Genomic DNA, 18422 nt, shown 5'->3' with positions numbered 1-18422 from the left:
CTTGGCAACTGTGGGGGGTTTAGATTTCTTAAGGATACACAAGAAATTTGTAGGCTCGGAAATTTTTTGTTTCATCTAATTTCTGTCTTTGACGTGTTTTGATTTTTTATAACAAAAACAGAATCTGGTTTTAGTAAATTATTGCAAAGTTACTAGTTTTGGTACATTACTGGTAACTTACTAATTTCAGTAAGTTACAGGTTTGAACACTTAGAAATAACAGTATGATCAAGTCTAATTACATTATAAGTAGTGTTAAGTAACACTAAGTATTACTCCATCCGTCTCATTTTAACTGTCACTTTAGTTTTTTTCCACGTCCATTATTTTACTAAGTTATCCTATTTAATAAAGACATGCTAATTTTTTCTCTTAAAATTTATGCAAACTTCTCTAATATTAAATGTATAGTTGGAAATAACTACCAACTTTATGTCACACCCCTACCAGGAGTATGACGGGCTCCGACCCGTAGGCCGGGAACCACCTGACTTATCCGTTACTTTGAACATTATAAATCATAACTTAAAGAACACCTGCATGCAGAAAAGGCCCAACATAGGAATATCCAATCATTCAGCACATATGTTCATATGCGGACCGACAAGGTCGCCACAACATAACATATATCATAAAGCCGGCAAGGCTAACAGTAAAGTATCAAGAGCTCAAAATAAGGCCGACAAGGCCACTAATATATTATACAACATTATGAACCGGTGGAGCTATAAAACATCTAACTGTACACACATGTCTGTGAGCCTCTACATGGAATACAAATGATCATAAGGACAATACCAAATAGATTGCAGCTCCGAAGAAAGTGGAGTGCTCCTGAGAATCCGCTGATAGAAGACCTACGAGTCTGATCCGTCTCTCTGCCTACCTGCGGGCATGAGCGCAGCGTCCACAAGAAGGGACGTCAGTACGAATAATGTACTGAGTATGTAAGGCATGCATAACAACATAATATAGATATGGAAGGTAACATGGAATAAAAGAGATAACCTGTACATTTGGATGCCTCATAAGGCGGATGCCATGCATGCTTAGCCTTTAATTTTTTTTTTCTTATATACATATATATATAATATCATCATCATAATGTACCCGGTCGTTTCAGGACTCGGTGTGTAACGTACCCGGCCCTTTCGGGACTCGGTGTGTAATGTACCCGACCCTTTCGGAACTCGGTGTGTAACGTACCCGGCCCTTTCGGGACTCGGTGTGTAACGTACCCAGCCCTTTTGGGACTCGGTGTGTAATACCAACTGATCAGTGGTTGTACAATAGGTGCCGTACCCAGCCGACTATAGCGCGGCTCGGTGTAGTAAAATACATTCACATATATATATATATATAAAGCATGCATGAGAGCCAAATAAAAGCTATAAATACTTCGGAATGACATAAGGTCGGTAACCTCCGATTTTCATTATGGAATTATCATCATCGCTATATCTCACCTTGAAGGAACAATTATTATAAGGTGAGATCAACAACAATGAATAAAATCGAGAAAATCATGGAATAATCTCAATAATCTCATAATAGTATTAACATCATAAGCTTTGAAATTTCTAGAATTAAAATTGTCACCATCATAATCATCATAGAAACATTCTCATCTTTAACATCGTCATTCATATTGTAAAAACATGTCCGTTGTTGTTGTCATAAAAGCTTATAGAATCATAAATCTTTGACTCGGAAAATAGGGACATTTTGAAAAATATTTATGGATTATCAAGAAAGAAGCCATGCCTTTGAATCATAAACTCTATGAATCGTGAATTTCCAGCTTTTTGAGAATAAGAATGTTTTTGGAAAACATTTATGGATTCACATAAAGGGATCATGGGACATTTGGAAAACACCTATTGGATTCATAAGAAAGGAATCATGCCTTTAGAAGAAAGGGACTAGCCTTAACATACCTGTTCAGCCTCCAATTATCTACACTTATTTGTCCGAGCTCGCAAGTCTACATTTAAGAGGATTCACACAATCGTTAGACTCATCGTTATACGCTTGTCTTAGTCCTTCAAATAAATCCATTTATAATCTGCCAAAATTCGGCCAACACCTCCCCTGTTTATATGCCTAGCCCGAAATCACAATCCAATAACCAACAACAATAACAACAATACCAACATCAACAACAATAATATCAACACCAAGATGCTCCATAAACATCCCACATGATGTTTATTCAATTTCTCCAACAACAGTTCATTATACGATCATTTCATAACTCTATCTCCGTAAATAAACTGAAATCAATATTAATAAGAAGAGATTCATACCTTATTCTTGCTGGAGCAGCAATATCTTCAATATTCACTTTGAATCCAGCCAATTCCAACGCAAGACAAAACTATAATCGCGACTACACGTTACCTGGACCTCGATTAATATTCCGTCACTCGAAATTACTCAAAATCCTCACTTTTATGAGGTAAATATGCTCTATTTAGTTGCTGATTTTTCTGGAATATTTGGGAGATTGTATGACCAAAAAAATGGGGTTTCCCCCCCCCCCCCCCTTATATAGGGTGTCAAAGTCGGCATCACTGTAGCAGTGTTGTTTCTGATCTGCCCGCATAACTTGTAACGTCCATAATTCTCTATTCCGACATCGTATCGATGAAAGGTTTATTGTGTTGGATACTAGACTCAACGAACTTCATTTTAGACTTTTGAAACACCTTAAAACTCCCCCATATACTTGGAGATATACCCCTCCAAAGTTGACCCAAAATTCTGTCCTTAATTCTGCCAACTTGTTCCAAATTTTTGACAAACTTATTTTTATTGATTTGCTTGGTCCTGGAATCTTCCAAAACTCCCCCTACATGATATTTATAATTTATTATACTTGATAATGGTCATGTTCTTGTGTTTCAAAATTGTCTTTCCCGATTACGACTTACGAAATTGTAATTCATCTTTTACTTTGTTGTTACGTACTTCCCATGGCTTGTACCTTCCAAAACTTCATGGGACGTCTCCGATACTCCATTACTACAGTGAAGTACGTGGCATGCTCATGCTCTAAAAGTGCGGGGTGTAACACTTTAGTCTTAAATTTCTAAAGTAATAGTAACTATTTTGGGACAAATATCTAAACGACAGTTAAAATGAGACGGGGGAGTATTAAATAACGTTAAATAGAATTAAGTAAGAAGTTATACAAATTTAGCAAAGAAGGCTAATTAAATCAATAGTTATTTTTAGGGAAAAGGGTCGTATTTTCCCATCTACTATTGAAATATACACCTAACGTTATATACTATCAGTTTATATATGTCCCTAATGTTATTAAAGTAGCTCAAATGTGCCCTTCCTCCATTAACCCCATCCATTGTAGCCACATGACATGTCAACTAACACATCAATCCCTCTTCTTCTACCACCACCCAAATTCACCAACATCTTCATCATATGTACCATTAGAGGTGTATCTACCTTTGTAGGTAGGGGTTCAATTGACGCGGAGCATAAATTTATGTGTAAAGAATTACTAAAATTATTTCAATAGTAGTATATATGAACTCTTAACTTTCAAAATATAATGGATTCAACCCTAAGAATTTTAAAATTAAACCCATAAAGTCTAAATTCTGAATTCGCCTCTGTGTACCATCACGACTAACATAAATCATTTACCGATCTTCCATTTCTTTAAAAATAAAAATAAACAATACCTTTAATTTTCAATATAGTATTCCTGAGTCATCCGCTTTTTCCCTTTTGGTTTACTTAAGAATACTCCAATATAGTGTTCCTGTGATGGAAGAAGAAGTGTAGGTGTGGTGAATTGAAAACTCTTGTGGCTAAAATGGATGGGGTTAACGGATAGAGGACAAATTTGAGTCACTTTTATAACATTAGGTGTATATATGGATTGATAGTATAACGAACAGATATTAAACTTTTTTCAATAGTAAAGGGGCGAATGTGATCCTTTTCCCTTCTTTTTAACCTATTGGGACACCCACCCCCCTCGCCCCCAAAACATGCATCATTGAAGCATAGAGTGACAAGAATAATGAGTGGAGGAAGTAAATAAAATACTCTAAAAAAATCAATAAATTTAACTAGTGAAGCATATACTCTGACAGGAACAAAAATCAAAATCCTACATTCCCTGTGGAACACCTTTGTTTCTCTCAATACTTTTGTTTTGGACATACAGCAATTGAAATCCAGCAAATTTTTCAGATTGTTATTGGATTTCCAATAGGATATGGCCAAGTGTTGCAGCTTCACTGCATCAAGAAACAGGTGCTTCAAATACTCTTTTTCAAATTCAGGCTTAAAATCTTCCACAAAAGACTTAGGCGATGGCACTATTATGCATTGCTGGATACCCAAAACACACAAAGAAAAAAAAACCAATTTGATTCTCATTCATGGAATTGGAGCCAATGCAATGTGGCAATGGAGTGAATTCATTACACCCTTATCATCAAAATTCAATCTTTATGTCCCTGACTTGTTGTTTTTTGGTGAATCTTATACTACTAGGCCTGAAAGAACTGAACATTTTCAGGGTCAGTGTGTTATGAGGACTATGGAAGGTTATGGGGTTAAGAAAATGATAGTTGTGGGGTTGAGTTATGGTGGTTTTGTGGGGTATAGTATGGCTGCTCAGTTCCCTGATGCAGTGGAGAAATTGGTTTTAGGATGTTCTGGTGTTTGTCTTGAGGAAAAACATATGTAAAATGGGATGTTTCAAGTGAAGAGTGTAGAGGAAGCTGTTTCAGTTTTGTTGCCACAGAGTCCTGAGAAGTTGAGGCAGTTGATGAAATTGTCATATTATAAGCCTGCCAAGAATGTTCCTTCTTGTTTCCTCAATGATTTTATCGATGTAAGTCTCGGATTTACACTTCTATATCCTTTTTCTCACTGATTTTATTTAAGGTGATGGAGGAATTTAGTTCAAGTTACATGATTGTTCGATCATTTCGTGTGTGCAGTTCACATATTAGGTATAAAGAATCTTGGATTCCTAGAATGAAGAAGAAAATTATCTCGTTCACATATTAAGTATAAAGATTGAATCTTATATGCCTAGAATGAATGAAAACTATCTGGTTCACATATTAGGTATAAAGATTGAAACTTGGATGCCTAAAATGAATATTATCTTGTTCACATATTAGGTATAAAGATTGAATCTTGGATGCCTAGAATGAACCATAATCATCTTTGTTAGCTTGGTTATTTAGATTTTAGTGGTTCAAAATGATGATTGATTAGCGGGAAATCAAGATTCTTGAAGATTTATTTCCACTGATTTTATTAATGGTAGTGATGGAATTTATTTCCATTTACATGACTATCTAATCAGTGTTTATGCAGATTAAGCACTAGGTATAAAGATGAGCAATTGAAATTTATCTTTTCTACCTTGAATTTCTTGGCGATTAATTTGTTGCGTGGTGGGGAAAGTAGGATTTTTGAAGGTCTTGAGGTTTTCACTGAACTTTTAAGAGTACTGGTCAAGATAGAAGAATTGAGGATTATAAATCAGTCTTATGCCTACTGTTAAAAAAAATAGCTTTATGTGTACCTCCCGCCACATTGGGGATGTACTTTAAGACACTCTTCCTCCAGAAAAAATGCCAAGAAGATATTGTTGAAAAAACAATTTTACACCCTACTACAGTCCTCCGCTCTACCAACTGAGCTAAGGTCGGTTGTATAAACCCTGCATAGTTGATAATATTATAAGGCGGTCTATCTTATTAAATTCCAAGAATGTATATTGTCCATCTATCATTTCACAAATATGAAATTGAGAGATATAAACTTTTGGATTATTTATATATGCTTGGTGAGTTTCTGGAGTTTGGTCTGAAAATTTTTATTAGTTATTTCAACTGGTTCTGGTATTCATACTTGTTGCTCTCATGATGTTCTTTTACATCATTACTTTTTCTGTATACCTTCTGCTACAACTCTTTTTTCCCTCTCTTTTTAAAATAGACAGACAATGCAGTCTGAAGAGTTTGATCAATGTGTATTAGAAGACACTCAGTGAGTTCCAAGAACGAATTTTGTCTTCCATCTACAACTTCAATTATATTAAGTTGAGAAAGAAACTTCTTAAATTTGTTTCTAAGATGTTTGTTGATTTATCTAGCTTTTGGCCTGAAGTGTATATTATTTCTTTGACCAGTTCTGGCTTCAAAGAAGGGTAAATTGTCTTGTTCTACATGTGTTATCCTTCTAGTTATTTGCTCTGATGTTGTTCCTTTAGCACCACTACCTGTGCCCCCCTTCTCTTTCTCAAAATTATTGTGTAGTATATGCTTTTGAATTCTGATATATGATTGGTATCTGATGACATTAGTGACAATGGGGTGCTTCTTACTTTAGTATATAGAAGCTAGATGTTGTGGGTATGGGTTAAATTGAAGATTGCAGGGAATCTCACACTATTGACACAAGAATATAGTTTTATAAGCTGCTATTGCCAAAGAAAATGGTAATAAATTCTTTTCATCCACCACCTGTCAGAGTGAGAGTATATTATATGAAATCCCTCTTCTCCAGAATAGAAATTATAAAAAAAAGGAGAAAGAAGATGACAAAAAGAATCAAAATCCGACCTGCCGGATTCGAACCAGCGACCTAAGGATATCTCCGCTCTACCAACTGAGGTAAGGTCGGTTGTTGTTGATTCTTTCCAGTGCTATGGTTTTGACAACATTATAAAATGTCTATCTTGTTTTAGTCCAAGAATGAATTCCCTCTCAAAGCACTGCTGAATATTGTCCTCCATTGTCATCAAGAATGCCTATTGCATGAGCATAAACATTTTTTACTTATCAAAAAAAGGAAAAAGAAGGGGCAGAGCTCATGCTAATGCTTTGAAACTAGATTGGCTATTGCTATTTGCTTGTTCTTCCCTGTACCTTGACTTGGAGTCTTGATAATATCATAAGGTGATCTGACTTTAAGACACTCTTCCTCCAGAAAAATGCCTAAAGAATATTATTGAAAACAAACAATTTTGTCCGACCTGCCAGATTCGAACCAGCGACCTAAGGATATCTGAAAGGTTTACACCCTACTACAGTCCTCCTCTCTACCAACTGAGATAAGATCGGTTGTATAAACCCTGCCTAGTTGATAATATTATAGGGTGATCTATCTTATTAAATTCCAAAAATGTATATTATCCATCCACCATTTCACAAATGTGAATTTGAGGAAATTTTTTTGGATTATTTGTATATACTTGGTTAGTTTCTGGATTTTGGCCTAAAAAATGTTACTATTAGTTATTTCTACCGGTTTTGGTATCATACTTGCTACCTTTCATGATGTTCTTTTGCACCATTACATTTTCTTATACCTTCTGCTACAACTCTTTTCTTTCCCGTCTTTTTTCAAATAGACATACAATGCAGTCTCAAAGAGTTTGATCAATGTGTATTAGAAGAAATTCAGTGAGTTCCAAGAATGAATTTCGTCTTCCATCTACAACTTCAATTATATCAAGTTGAGAAAGAAACTTCTTAAAGTTGTTTCTAAGATGTTTGTTGGTTTATATTTACCTTTTGGCCTGAAGTGTATATTGTTTTTTCAACCAGTTCTGGCTCCAAAGAAGCACAAATTGTCATGATCTATGCGCATTGCATCCTTCTAGTTATTTGCTCTCATGTTGTTCCTTTTGCACCAGTACCTGTGCCCCCTTCTCTTTTTCAAAATTATTATGTACTAGTATATACTCATGAATTCTGATATACGATTGGTATTCGAAGACAGTTGTGACAATTGGGTGGTTGTTGTTTCTTGCATTGGTTTATAGAAGCTAGTTGTTAAGGGTATGGGTTCTCATTAAAATGTTTACTCTGCGTGGATTAAGAAATTGAAGATTGTAGCGAATCTCACACTACAGACACAAGAATATAGTTTTATAAGCTGCTATTGCCAAAGAAAATGGTAATAAATTCTTTTCATGCACCACCTGTCAGAGTGAGAGTATATTATATGAAATCCCTCTTCTCCAGATTAGAAATTATTAAAAAAAAAAAAAAAAAAAAGAAGATGGAAAAAAGAATCAAAATCCGACCTGCCGGATTCGAACCAGCGACATAAGGATATCTGAAAGGTTTACACCCCACTACAGTCCTCCGCTCTACCAACTGAGCTAAGGTCGGTTGTTGTTGATTCTTTCCAATGCTATGGTTTTGACTACATTATAAAATGTCTATCTTGTTTTAGTCCAAGAATGAATCCCCTCTCAAAGCACTGCTGAATATTGTCCTCCAGTGTTATCAAGAATGCCTATTGCATGAGCATGAACATTTTTTTTACTTATCAAAAAAATGAAAAAGAAGGGCGGAGCTCATGCTAATGCTTTGAAACTAGATTGGTTATTACTTGATCCTCCCTGTACCTTGACTTGGAGTCTTGATAACATTATAAGGTGATCTTACTTTGTGAGTTCCAAGAATAAATTTAGTCTTCCATCTACAGTTTCAAAAATATGAAGTTGAGGAAGAATCATTTATAAGTTGTTTGGTGACTCATCTACCTTTTGGCCTGAACTGTACATTATTTCTTCTACCAGTTGTGCTTCAAAGAATCCCAAATTGTCATGAATCATGACCTATGTGCATTGCATCCATCTAGTTATTTGTTCTCATGTTTTTCCTTTTGCGCCACTACTTGTTCTCTAGGCATTCATTCTGCATTGTTTGAACAAGCAGGCATTCTTTCTGCATTGTCACGCCTAAGTATCGGTTTAAAGTTCTTGCTGTCTGTTTGTCTATATAAACTCTTGAAATTTGATAAATGATTAGTATAGATATTTATGATGTTGGGTGCTTGCTTTTTCTTACATTGGCATAGAGAAACTAGTTGTTGCGGGTCTGTGTTTTTCACTGAAAGTTTAAGGCTCTGCCTGGATTAAGAAATTGAAGATTGCAGGGAATCTCACACTACTGACACAAGACTATTTGTTTTTTTTTTTATAAGTTGCTATCTCCAAAAATAATGGCAATAAGTTCTTTTCATGCACCTCTTGTCAGAGTGGGAGTATTTTATACGGCAAAACCCTCTTCTCCAGATTAAAATAATTAAAGAAAAAGAGAAATAACATGGCAAAAGAATTAATCCGACCTGCCGGATTCGAACCAGCGACCTAAGGATATCTGAAAGGTTTACACCCCACTACAAGCCTCCGCTCTACCAACTGAGCTAGGGTCGGTTACTGTTGATTCTTTCCAATGCTATGGTTTTGAAAACATTAAAAGTTGTCTCTCTTGTCTTGTTCCAAGAATGAAGTTCCTCTCATAGCTACCACTGAATATTGTCTACCAGTGTAATAGAGTTGTGCAATGACCTTTTAAAGTTGGGAAGCTCATGATAACAGTAGCCCATTGCATGAGCATGAGGCTTTTTTCCTTATTAAAAAAAAGGGGAGCTCATGTTAACGCCTTGAAACTAGTTTGGTTGTTGCTTGATCTTGCCCGTACCTTGGAATCCTGATATCATATCTTACTTAGTGAGTTCCAAGAATGACTTTTGTCTTCAATCTCCATTTTCAAATATATGAAGTTGAGGAAGGAACTTCTAAAATTGTTTATAAAATGTTTAGTATACTTCTTTACCTTTTGGCCTGAATTGATCGTTATTTGTTCTACCAGTTCTGCTCCATTGCATCCTTCTAATTATTTGTTCTCATGTTGTTCCTTTTGCACAACTACTTTATCTCTAGGTATTCCTTCTGCATTATCACGCATAAGTATTGGACTTCAAGTTTGTGTTGTCTGTTTGTCTATTTAAACCCTTTCCTTCCCCTCAACACCCTGGTGCCCCCTTTCTCTTTCTCAAAGATTATATGTAGTATATATTCTAGAAATTTGATAAACGATTGGTGTTTCATGACGTTTGTGACAGTTGGGTGCTTGTTGTTTTTTTACATTGAATAAAGAAGCTAGTTGTTGTGGGTCTAGGTTTCTCACTGAAATTGTAAGGCCTGGATTAAGAAATTGCAGGGAATCTCACGCTTCTGACACTAGAATATAATTTATAGGTTGCTATTGCTAAAGAAATAGTAATAAATACTGTTCATACACTCTTGTGAGTGGGACTATATTATATGGCAAACCCCTCTTCTCCAGATTATAATAATAATTTTAAAAAAATAAATAGGAAAAGAAGATGGCAAAAGAATCAATCCGACCTGCCGGATTCAAACCAGCGACCTAAGGATATCTGAAAGGTTTACACCCTACTATTGATTCTTCTCAATGCTATAGTTTTGAGAACATTAATACATGTCTATCTTGTTTTGTTCCAAGAATGAATTTCCACCCAAGCTATAGTTAATATAGCATGCACTTTCTCCTCTAGTTTGATTAAGTGATTTGTGAGATCAACTCTAAGGCTTTCAGTTAGTAGAATTTTCTCAATTACAGCTATGTTTGGCTTCTCATTAGTACAAGAAGTTACACTATATGTCACAATTGTTCAACCTGAAGTTGGTATTTACGTGTTTTTTTCTCTTGTTCTTGCAGGTGATGTGCACAGTTAATCATCAAGAAAGAAAGGAGTTGATAGAAACATTATACAACAAGAGAAAGTTCGCTGATCTTCCTAAGATTACTCAGGTTCGTATAAACTATGGTCTCATCTCTGCCACTTAAAGTTCAACAGTTATCGCTCTTGTTATTAGTTCTTTGAGCTCTCTCAACTGTGAGCACCTCCTTTATGCAGCCCACATTGATAGTATGGGGAGAATATGATCAGATATTCCCACTGGAATTGGCTCGCAGATTAAAAAGGTCAATCTTACAAAACCAAACTAGCTCATTTCCTTTTCCGTTTCAAATCTCTCTCCCTTCAATCTCCTCTGGTTTACAAGAATTAAACGACTAGCTTAGCGTATTGTCCAAACTTGCTTTGTTGGTGCAGGCATTTAGGCGAGAATGCCCAACTCGCGGTAATAAAGGACGCAGGTCATGCAATTAACATGGAGAAACCGAAGGAGCTTTACAAACACTTGAAGTCATTCCTTCTTGAATCTCGCCCTCATATTAAGCCGGACAGTAATGGCAATAGCGACAAACTAGATTAAAAAGAATGAAGAAGACATTACCTTAGAGGAGTTTTTCTGGTAATTTGACCGAATCTCTTGGTTACCTAACTTCATTGCATTATTTGTCGCTTGATTCTTCCAATCTCCTGGGGCCTATTCATGTTCACCTGCACAGAGTATTTGTTCTTTGAAGGTAGTTCCCTGAAGGGAACAATACGATCTTGAATATTCTCCCTTTCATCAGTAAGTTATTTAGACTTAAAAGTTTTAAGTTGCAAGGTCCTCTTCCTGAGTCAATTCAAAACCTTATGAACCTAACACGACTTGATCTTTCATCAAATAATTTTAGTGGCAATGTGGTTAAAACTCAATCTAAATAACTTAGTGATGGCAGGGAGAATATCCAGGATGGTATTATTCCGTTCAGGGAGTTACCTTTAAGAAACAAATACTCTATGTGGGTGTGATTCGAAAGAGATTCATGAATAGGCCCTGAGAGATTGCAAGAGTCAAATGGGAAATAATGCAATGAAGTTAGATAGCTAAGAGATTCAGTCAAATTATAAGAAAAGTTCATTCTAGAGAATATACTTATTTCATTCTAGAGTTATTTAGTTTATTTTTGTTGGGTGAGCTCTCAACCATTGGTGAAGCATTATAGAAAAGTTGATAGAGATGCAGAAAACATAATCAATCTGGCCTGCCAGATTTGAACCAGCAACCCCACTACAGTCCTCCGCTCTACCAACTGAGCTAAGGTCGTTGCTGTTGATTCTTTCCAAAGCTATGGTTTTCGGGACAGTATAGAATGTCTATCTTGTTGTGTTCCAAGAATGAACTTCCACTCAAAGCTACTGATGAATTTTGTTCACCTTTGGAGTTACGCGATGAGCATTTTTCTTATAATTTTTTTGGGAGCTCATGCTAATTGCCTTGAAAATGGCTTCGTTGTTGCTTGATCTTGCTTGTACCTTGGAATCTTGATAACATTTTAAGGTGAACTTAGTGAGTTCCAAGAGTGAATTTCGTCTTCCATCTCCATTTAAAAAAATATGAAGTTGAGGAAGAAACTTTTGAAGTTGTTTATAAGATGTTTGGTGACTTATATACCTTTTGGACTGAAGTGTGCATCATTTCTTCTACTAGTTCTACCTCATAGAAGCCCATATTATCACGATCTATGTGCGTTGTGTCCTAGTTATTTGCTTTCATGTTGTGTTCCTCATGACCACCACCCTAGTGCCCCCCTTTCTCTTTGCAAATATTACATGTAGTATATACTCTCGACATTCGATGAACGGTTGGTATTTCAAGACATTTGTGACGGTTGAGTGTTTGCCTTTTTCTTACATTATATTATTATATTATTATATTATAACTATATAGAAGCATGGGTCTACACCCATGCTTCGTCGTCCGTCTATTAAAAAAAAGTGTGGGTCTAATATTAAACACCAACCAATATTTAAAAAAAAAATGTGGAACCCACCATCTTCAAACTCAAGGAAAAAAAGAAAGAAAGTGGATCCCATATTAATAAAATCAAGCAATATTAAAAAAAAAAAAAAAAAAGTGAACCCCACATTAAAAAAACAAATAATGTCAGACTTTGTATTCGTAGCAAACACTAATATAATAAAGTTTTAGATACGGATCACAAACTACAATGTTATATTAATCGTGTTTTGAATATATATATATATATATAAATAAATAGTGCAAACTAATAATGTCCAAAAAATAAGTGCAGCCCATATTAAAAAATCAAACAATATTTATGTAATTTCCAAAGTATCTCATTAAGTCAATAATGATGGATTCATTGTCACATGTGTATCAATCCATTCGTGGGGGCAAGTGAAATTATTGTACAGTAAAAAACATGAACCCCATATTATTGCTTTTCTTCAAAAGGTTAAGTAGTCAAACCATACAATTTTTTTCTTTTTTTATATTAGCCTGAGATTTAATCTAGATATTGAACTGTTGTATTTGCTATTCCGCCATATCATTTATTTGTTATGTTTACTAAAATAAATATACTTAAAATAGTTATTTATCTATATATAATAGAAGAGGCAAAAGCATAATATAATAACAAGTGTAAGCACAATAAAATGCCAAGTGGCAGCCTAAAAATATTACAAATTTTTTACATTAACTTAATAAAAATTAAAAATTAATTCATTTTTTCAAAAAATAAAAACTGTGTCGTGCAGTTATGGGGTGAGGGAATCACAACCAACCCTTACTGTTTTTAAGTAGGCATTTGGCCATCAATTTTGAAACCATGGTTTCAAACTAGTGTTTGACCATTAATTTTTAGTCATAGTTTGAAACCATGGTTAGAACCCAAATCATTCAAAAAGTATGATTTCAACTTTTTTAAATACAAAATTTAACCCATATGTTAATATTTTGTTAAAAAAAACTCATAAGTTGGTAATATTTTTAACAATTACTCTCATCAATCATTTATCAATCTCATTAACTTCCACCAACCTTTATTTATGTCTACCAACTTTTAATTTATGTGGGAAGATTATATTAAATAGTAGTTACATTACTATTCATGTTAAATTTTTTATTTTATTGAAGTAAAGTTTGATTAATTGATGTTGCATTTTTTAGAAAAGTCTTCTAGTATTTTAAAATAAGATAGAATTTAATTACTTTTTTATTTTTATTCTTACTCTAATAAATGTGAAAAGAGATTAATGTCGTAAAAAAAAATATTAAATGGAGATCAAATAATGAATAAGGTAAATTAGTCAAATTATAATTCTAATCGGCGTTTTCTTAAAAAAAACAAAACCATACAAAAGACAACATGACAAGTAAAATGAGCTAAACCGAAAATATTTACCAAAAATTAAAAAATAGTATTTCTTCGTTTAATAGAAAATCAATTTCTGCTTTATTTCGTTTTAAACATGTAAAATTAATTTAATAATTTGAATTAGAATTATCCAAATCAAAATTTGATAAAAAAATAATAAGTATTTTACACCTTTAAATTAATTGAATTAAAATTGAAAGTATCAACTGATGCTTAAATATTGCTATTATTTTATCTCAAAGAGAGGAAAATAGTTTCCTTTTAAACAAGTCTTCTCTTTTAAAAAATATTGATAAATTTTTGCCAATTTTTGTATTCGTAGCAAACACTAATATAATAAAGTTTTATAGACGGAGCACAAACTACAATGTTATATTAATCGTATATATATATATATATATATATATATATATATATATATATATATATATATATATATATATATATATATATATATATATATATATTATCACTATTCAAACATAACTACATACACATAGATGCACTATAATCTAAAGTGTTGGGCCCGTGAGCAGCACGGGCATAGACCGTCTAGTAACTTTATAGAAGAGTTGGTTGGCTCACTTTTTCGTCGTCCGTTCCATTTTAAAAAAAAAGTGTGGGCCCCATATTAAACACCAATCAATATTAAAAAAAAAAAGTGAAACCCACCATCTCCAAACTCACGGAAAAAAAAAGTGGACCCCATATTAACAAAATCAAGCAATATAAAAAAATAAAAAAAAAAAGTGAATCCCATATTAAAAAAATAAACAATGTCAAAAAAAAAAAGTGCATCCCATATTAAAAAATCAAGCAATATTCATGTAATTTCTAAAGTATCTCATTAAATCAATAATGATGGATTCATTGTCACATGCGTATCAACCCATTAGTGGGAGCAAATGAAATTATTATACAACAACATACTTAAAATACTTATTTATTAAAATAAGATAGAATTTAATTACTTTTTCATTTTTTCCTTACTCTAATAAATGTGAAAAGAGATTAATGTCATAAAAGAAAAAATAATATTAAATGGAGATCAAATAATTAATAAGGTAAATTAGTGAAATTATAATTCTAATTGACGTTTCCTTAAAAAAACTGTGCAAAAGACAACATGACAAGTAAAATGAGTTAAACCAAAAATATTTACCAAAAATTAAAAAAGAGAAGTTCTTCATTTAAATAGAAAATTTAAATTTCTACTCTGTTTCATTTTAAACATGTAAAATTAATATAATAATTTGAATTAGAATTATCCAAATCAAAATTTGATAAAAAAATAATAGGTATTGTTTAGGCCCAATCTACATACATTAACAATAGAATATTTTACACCTTTAAATTAATCGAATCAAAATTCAAAGTATCAACTGATGCTTAAATATTGCTATTGTTTTATCTCAAAGAGAGAAAATAGTTTCTTTTTAAATAAGTCTTCTCTTTTAAAAAGTATTAATAAATTTTTGCCAACTTTGTATTCGTAGCAAACACTAATATAATAAAGTTTTGGATACGGAGCACAAACTACAATGTTATATTAATTGTATTTTGAAATATACATACATACATATATATATATATATATATATATATATTACTTTACTACTATATAGAAGAGCCGGTTTATAAGCAAGATCGTCGTCCGTCCTTTGGTCCCACTTTTTTATTTAAGGGCAAAAACATCCTTCGTGGTCCCACGCACTTTTTAATTTAAGGGCAAAAAAATAACATTTTATACTTTATATTACCAACTCTTCTAAAAAGTAGATAGAAATACTTTATTATATATTTCTATTTTTCTACTATATAGAAGCATCGGTTTACCCATGCTTCGTCGTTAGTCACTCTTAAAAAAAACAAAAAGTGGACCCCATACTAAAAATGCCAAGCAATATTAAAAAAAAAAAGGAAAAAAACTGGACCCCACCCTCTCCAAACTCATGAAAATAAAGTGAACCCCACCCTCTCCAAACTCATGAAAAAAAAAAGTGGACCCCATATTAAAAAAAAAGCAATGTCAAAAAAAAAAAACGTGCACCCCATATATTAAAAAATCAAACAATATTCATATAATTCCCAAAGTATCTCCATCAAGTCAATAATAGTGGATTCATTGTCACATGCGCATTAACCCATTAGTGGGAGCAAATGAAATTATTGCACAGCAAAAAACATGGACCCTATATTATTACTTTTCTTCAAAAGGTTAAGTAGGCAAATACATACAATTTCCTTTCTTTTATTATATTAGCATAAGATCTAATCTAGATATTTAATTGTTGTATTTGCTATTCCGCCATGCCATTTATTTGTTATGTTTACTAAATAAATATACTTTAAATATTTATATTTTAAAATAAGATAGAATTTAATTACTTTTTCATTTTTATTCTTACTCTAATAAATGTGAAAAGAGATTAATATCAAATGGAGATCAAATAATGAATAAGGTAAATTAGTCAAATTCTAATTCTAATTCACGTTTCGTTAAAAACCCATGCAAAAGACAACATGACAAGTAAAATGAGCTAAACCGAGAATATTTACCAAAAATTAAAAAAATAGCATTTCTTCGTTTAAATAGAAAATCAATTTCTACTTTGTTTCGTTTTAAACATGTAAAATTAATTTAATAATTTGAATTAGAATTATTCAAATCAAAATTTGATAAAAAATAATAAGTACTTTACACCTTTAAATTAATCGAATTAAAATTGAAAGTATCAACTCATGCTTAAATATTGCTATTGTTTTATCTCAAAGAGAGGAAAATAGTTTTCTTTTAAACAAGTCTTCTCTTTTAAAAAGTATTAATAAATTTTCGTAGCAAACACGAATATAATAAAGCTTTAGATACGGAGCACAAACTATAATGTTATATTAATCGTATTTTGAACATAGCATATATATATATTATCACCATCTAAACACAACTACATATACATAGATACATTATAATCCAAAGTGTTGGGCTCATGCGCAGCATGGGCATAGGCCATCTAGTTGGTATAGATAAACTAGTTATGTAGGTCGGTGTTTCTGACTGAAATTCTAAGCCTCTCTAACCTATGCATTATTTGACCCTTTTCCCTAAAATAAATGGGTGCTGCTATTTGGCACAACCCAAAATGAAACAATTTGGCACGACCCTATTAAAAAGTCTTAATTACCCTTAATGAAGGTTTGGCTCCAATAAGTGGTATTTCCCTTCAAATTTTTTTCCTCAAAGACAAAGCAATTATTACACATAGCATAGTTAAGCTTTTCATTCTTTCAATACCTAGAACCCATAAATTTATCTCCCTCTAATATTTTTATATAATTTATACATACATAGCATGGAGCTAGAAAGCTTTTTTGGTGCTTCTTAGCTGACAATTGTTTTTGTTTGTTGTTTTAAGACTCTTTTGTTTTTCGTTTATTTTTGTTCGGTTTCCTTATAAAATATCCACTAAGTCTACTTAGTGGTTTGTTTAAAAAAAATAAAAAATAAAAATTATATATACACCTAATTTAGTTATTTGGTCAACCTATATATACGGTCTATCATACAAACTACAAGTTAATGTACCCTATAAATATCTTTTAAACAATATAAAAAAGGTCCTAAAGTACATACAAAAATTGTCTATTTTTCTTTGACGAAATTGCATTTATTTTATATAAAAAATGATTGAATTGAATCAAAATTTAGTAAAAATATTGATTCAATCCTATATAATATTTAGCTAAATTGAAGTAACTAAACATTTCAATTACAGTCAATCATGGTGTTGATTGCTTGTTTCATCCAGTTTTTGTCTCTTTTTTTTTTTTTTTAAAATTGATTGAATTAAATTAAAACTTGCTAATTGTTCCTCAATTATATCTAATACTTATCTAAATTCTTGCTAGAATAAATCTTTAATTCAAAGTCAACAATAGTGTGACTACCTGTTAAACACGCTATTTTAAAAAAAAAAAATTGAAGTAAATCGAAATTTGCTAATTGTTATTCAATTCTATCTAATACTTAGCTAAATTGAGACAATTCAATATTTCCATTAAAGTCAACTCGGTGTTGACTAATTGTTACATTCACTATTTTTTATTTTCTTAAATTAATTTAATTAAATCAGCACTTACAAAATATTTATTCGATCTAATCCTATCTAATGCTTCATAAGTTGAGATAATTAAATGTTTTAATTAAAGTCAATCACAATGTCAACTACTTGTTACATCCATTATTATTTTTTAAAAAGTTGATTGAATTAAATTAAAAGCCGATAATTGTTACTCAATCATATCTAATACTTAGCTAATTTGAGATAATTTAATATTTCAATTAGAGTCAACCATAGTGTTGATGCTTGTTACATCCTTTTTAAAAAAATAATGATGGAATTACATCAAAACTAGCTAATTGGTGCTCAAATTTATATAACTCTGAGAAAAACTAAGATAATTCAAAATTCAATTAAAGTCAATCATATTGTTTGACTACTTGTTATATCCACTTTTTTTTTT

The 18422-nt window shown here is 32.3% G+C and overlaps 1 protein-coding gene and 3 non-coding genes across 4 annotated transcripts; 1 reads left to right on the top strand and 3 right to left on the bottom strand.

Moving 5' to 3' along the window:
- Window positions 1-4086: 4086 nt before the first annotated feature.
- On the top strand, window positions 4087-12085 carry LOC132626362 (uncharacterized). The gene is made up of 4 exons (XM_060341214.1): window positions 4087-4873; window positions 10542-10634; window positions 10741-10808; window positions 10939-12085. Exons 1-4 carry the CDS (start codon window positions 4733-4735, stop codon window positions 11099-11101), a joined length of 465 nt encoding a protein of 154 aa, XP_060197197.1. The 5' UTR covers window positions 4087-4732; the 3' UTR covers window positions 11102-12085.
- Window positions 7028-7121, bottom strand: TRNAY-GUA (transfer RNA tyrosine (anticodon GUA)). The gene is made up of 2 exons: window positions 7085-7121; window positions 7028-7063 (listed from the first exon to the last, which is right to left on the bottom strand). It is a non-coding gene; the product is annotated as a tRNA-Tyr (tRNA).
- TRNAY-GUA (transfer RNA tyrosine (anticodon GUA)) lies at window positions 8084-8177 on the bottom strand. Its single transcript has 2 exons — window positions 8141-8177; window positions 8084-8119 (listed from the first exon to the last, which is right to left on the bottom strand). It is a non-coding gene; the product is annotated as a tRNA-Tyr (tRNA).
- On the bottom strand, window positions 9136-9229 carry TRNAY-GUA (transfer RNA tyrosine (anticodon GUA)). Its single transcript has 2 exons — window positions 9193-9229; window positions 9136-9171 (listed from the first exon to the last, which is right to left on the bottom strand). It is a non-coding gene; the product is annotated as a tRNA-Tyr (tRNA).
- Window positions 12086-18422: the final 6337 nt, after the last annotated feature.

Source organism: Lycium barbarum, chromosome 2 (genome assembly GCF_019175385.1).
Source record: "Lycium barbarum isolate Lr01 chromosome 2, ASM1917538v2, whole genome shotgun sequence".
Taxonomy (NCBI): Eukaryota; Viridiplantae; Streptophyta; class Magnoliopsida; order Solanales; family Solanaceae; genus Lycium; species Lycium barbarum.
This window is presented reverse-complemented; position numbering and strand designations above follow the sequence as displayed.

Coding starts and splice junctions, on each gene's coding strand:
- LOC132626362 (XM_060341214.1), top strand. CDS start 4,733: ATGTTTCAAGTGAAGAGTGTAGAGGAAGCTGTTTCAGTTTTGTTGCCA. Junction 4,874..10,541: donor TCCTCAATGATTTTATCGAT/GTAAGTCTCGGA, acceptor TTGTTCTTGCAG/GTGATGTGCACAGTTAATCA. Junction 10,635..10,740: donor ATCTTCCTAAGATTACTCAG/GTTCGTATAAAC, acceptor TCCTTTATGCAG/CCCACATTGATAGTATGGGG.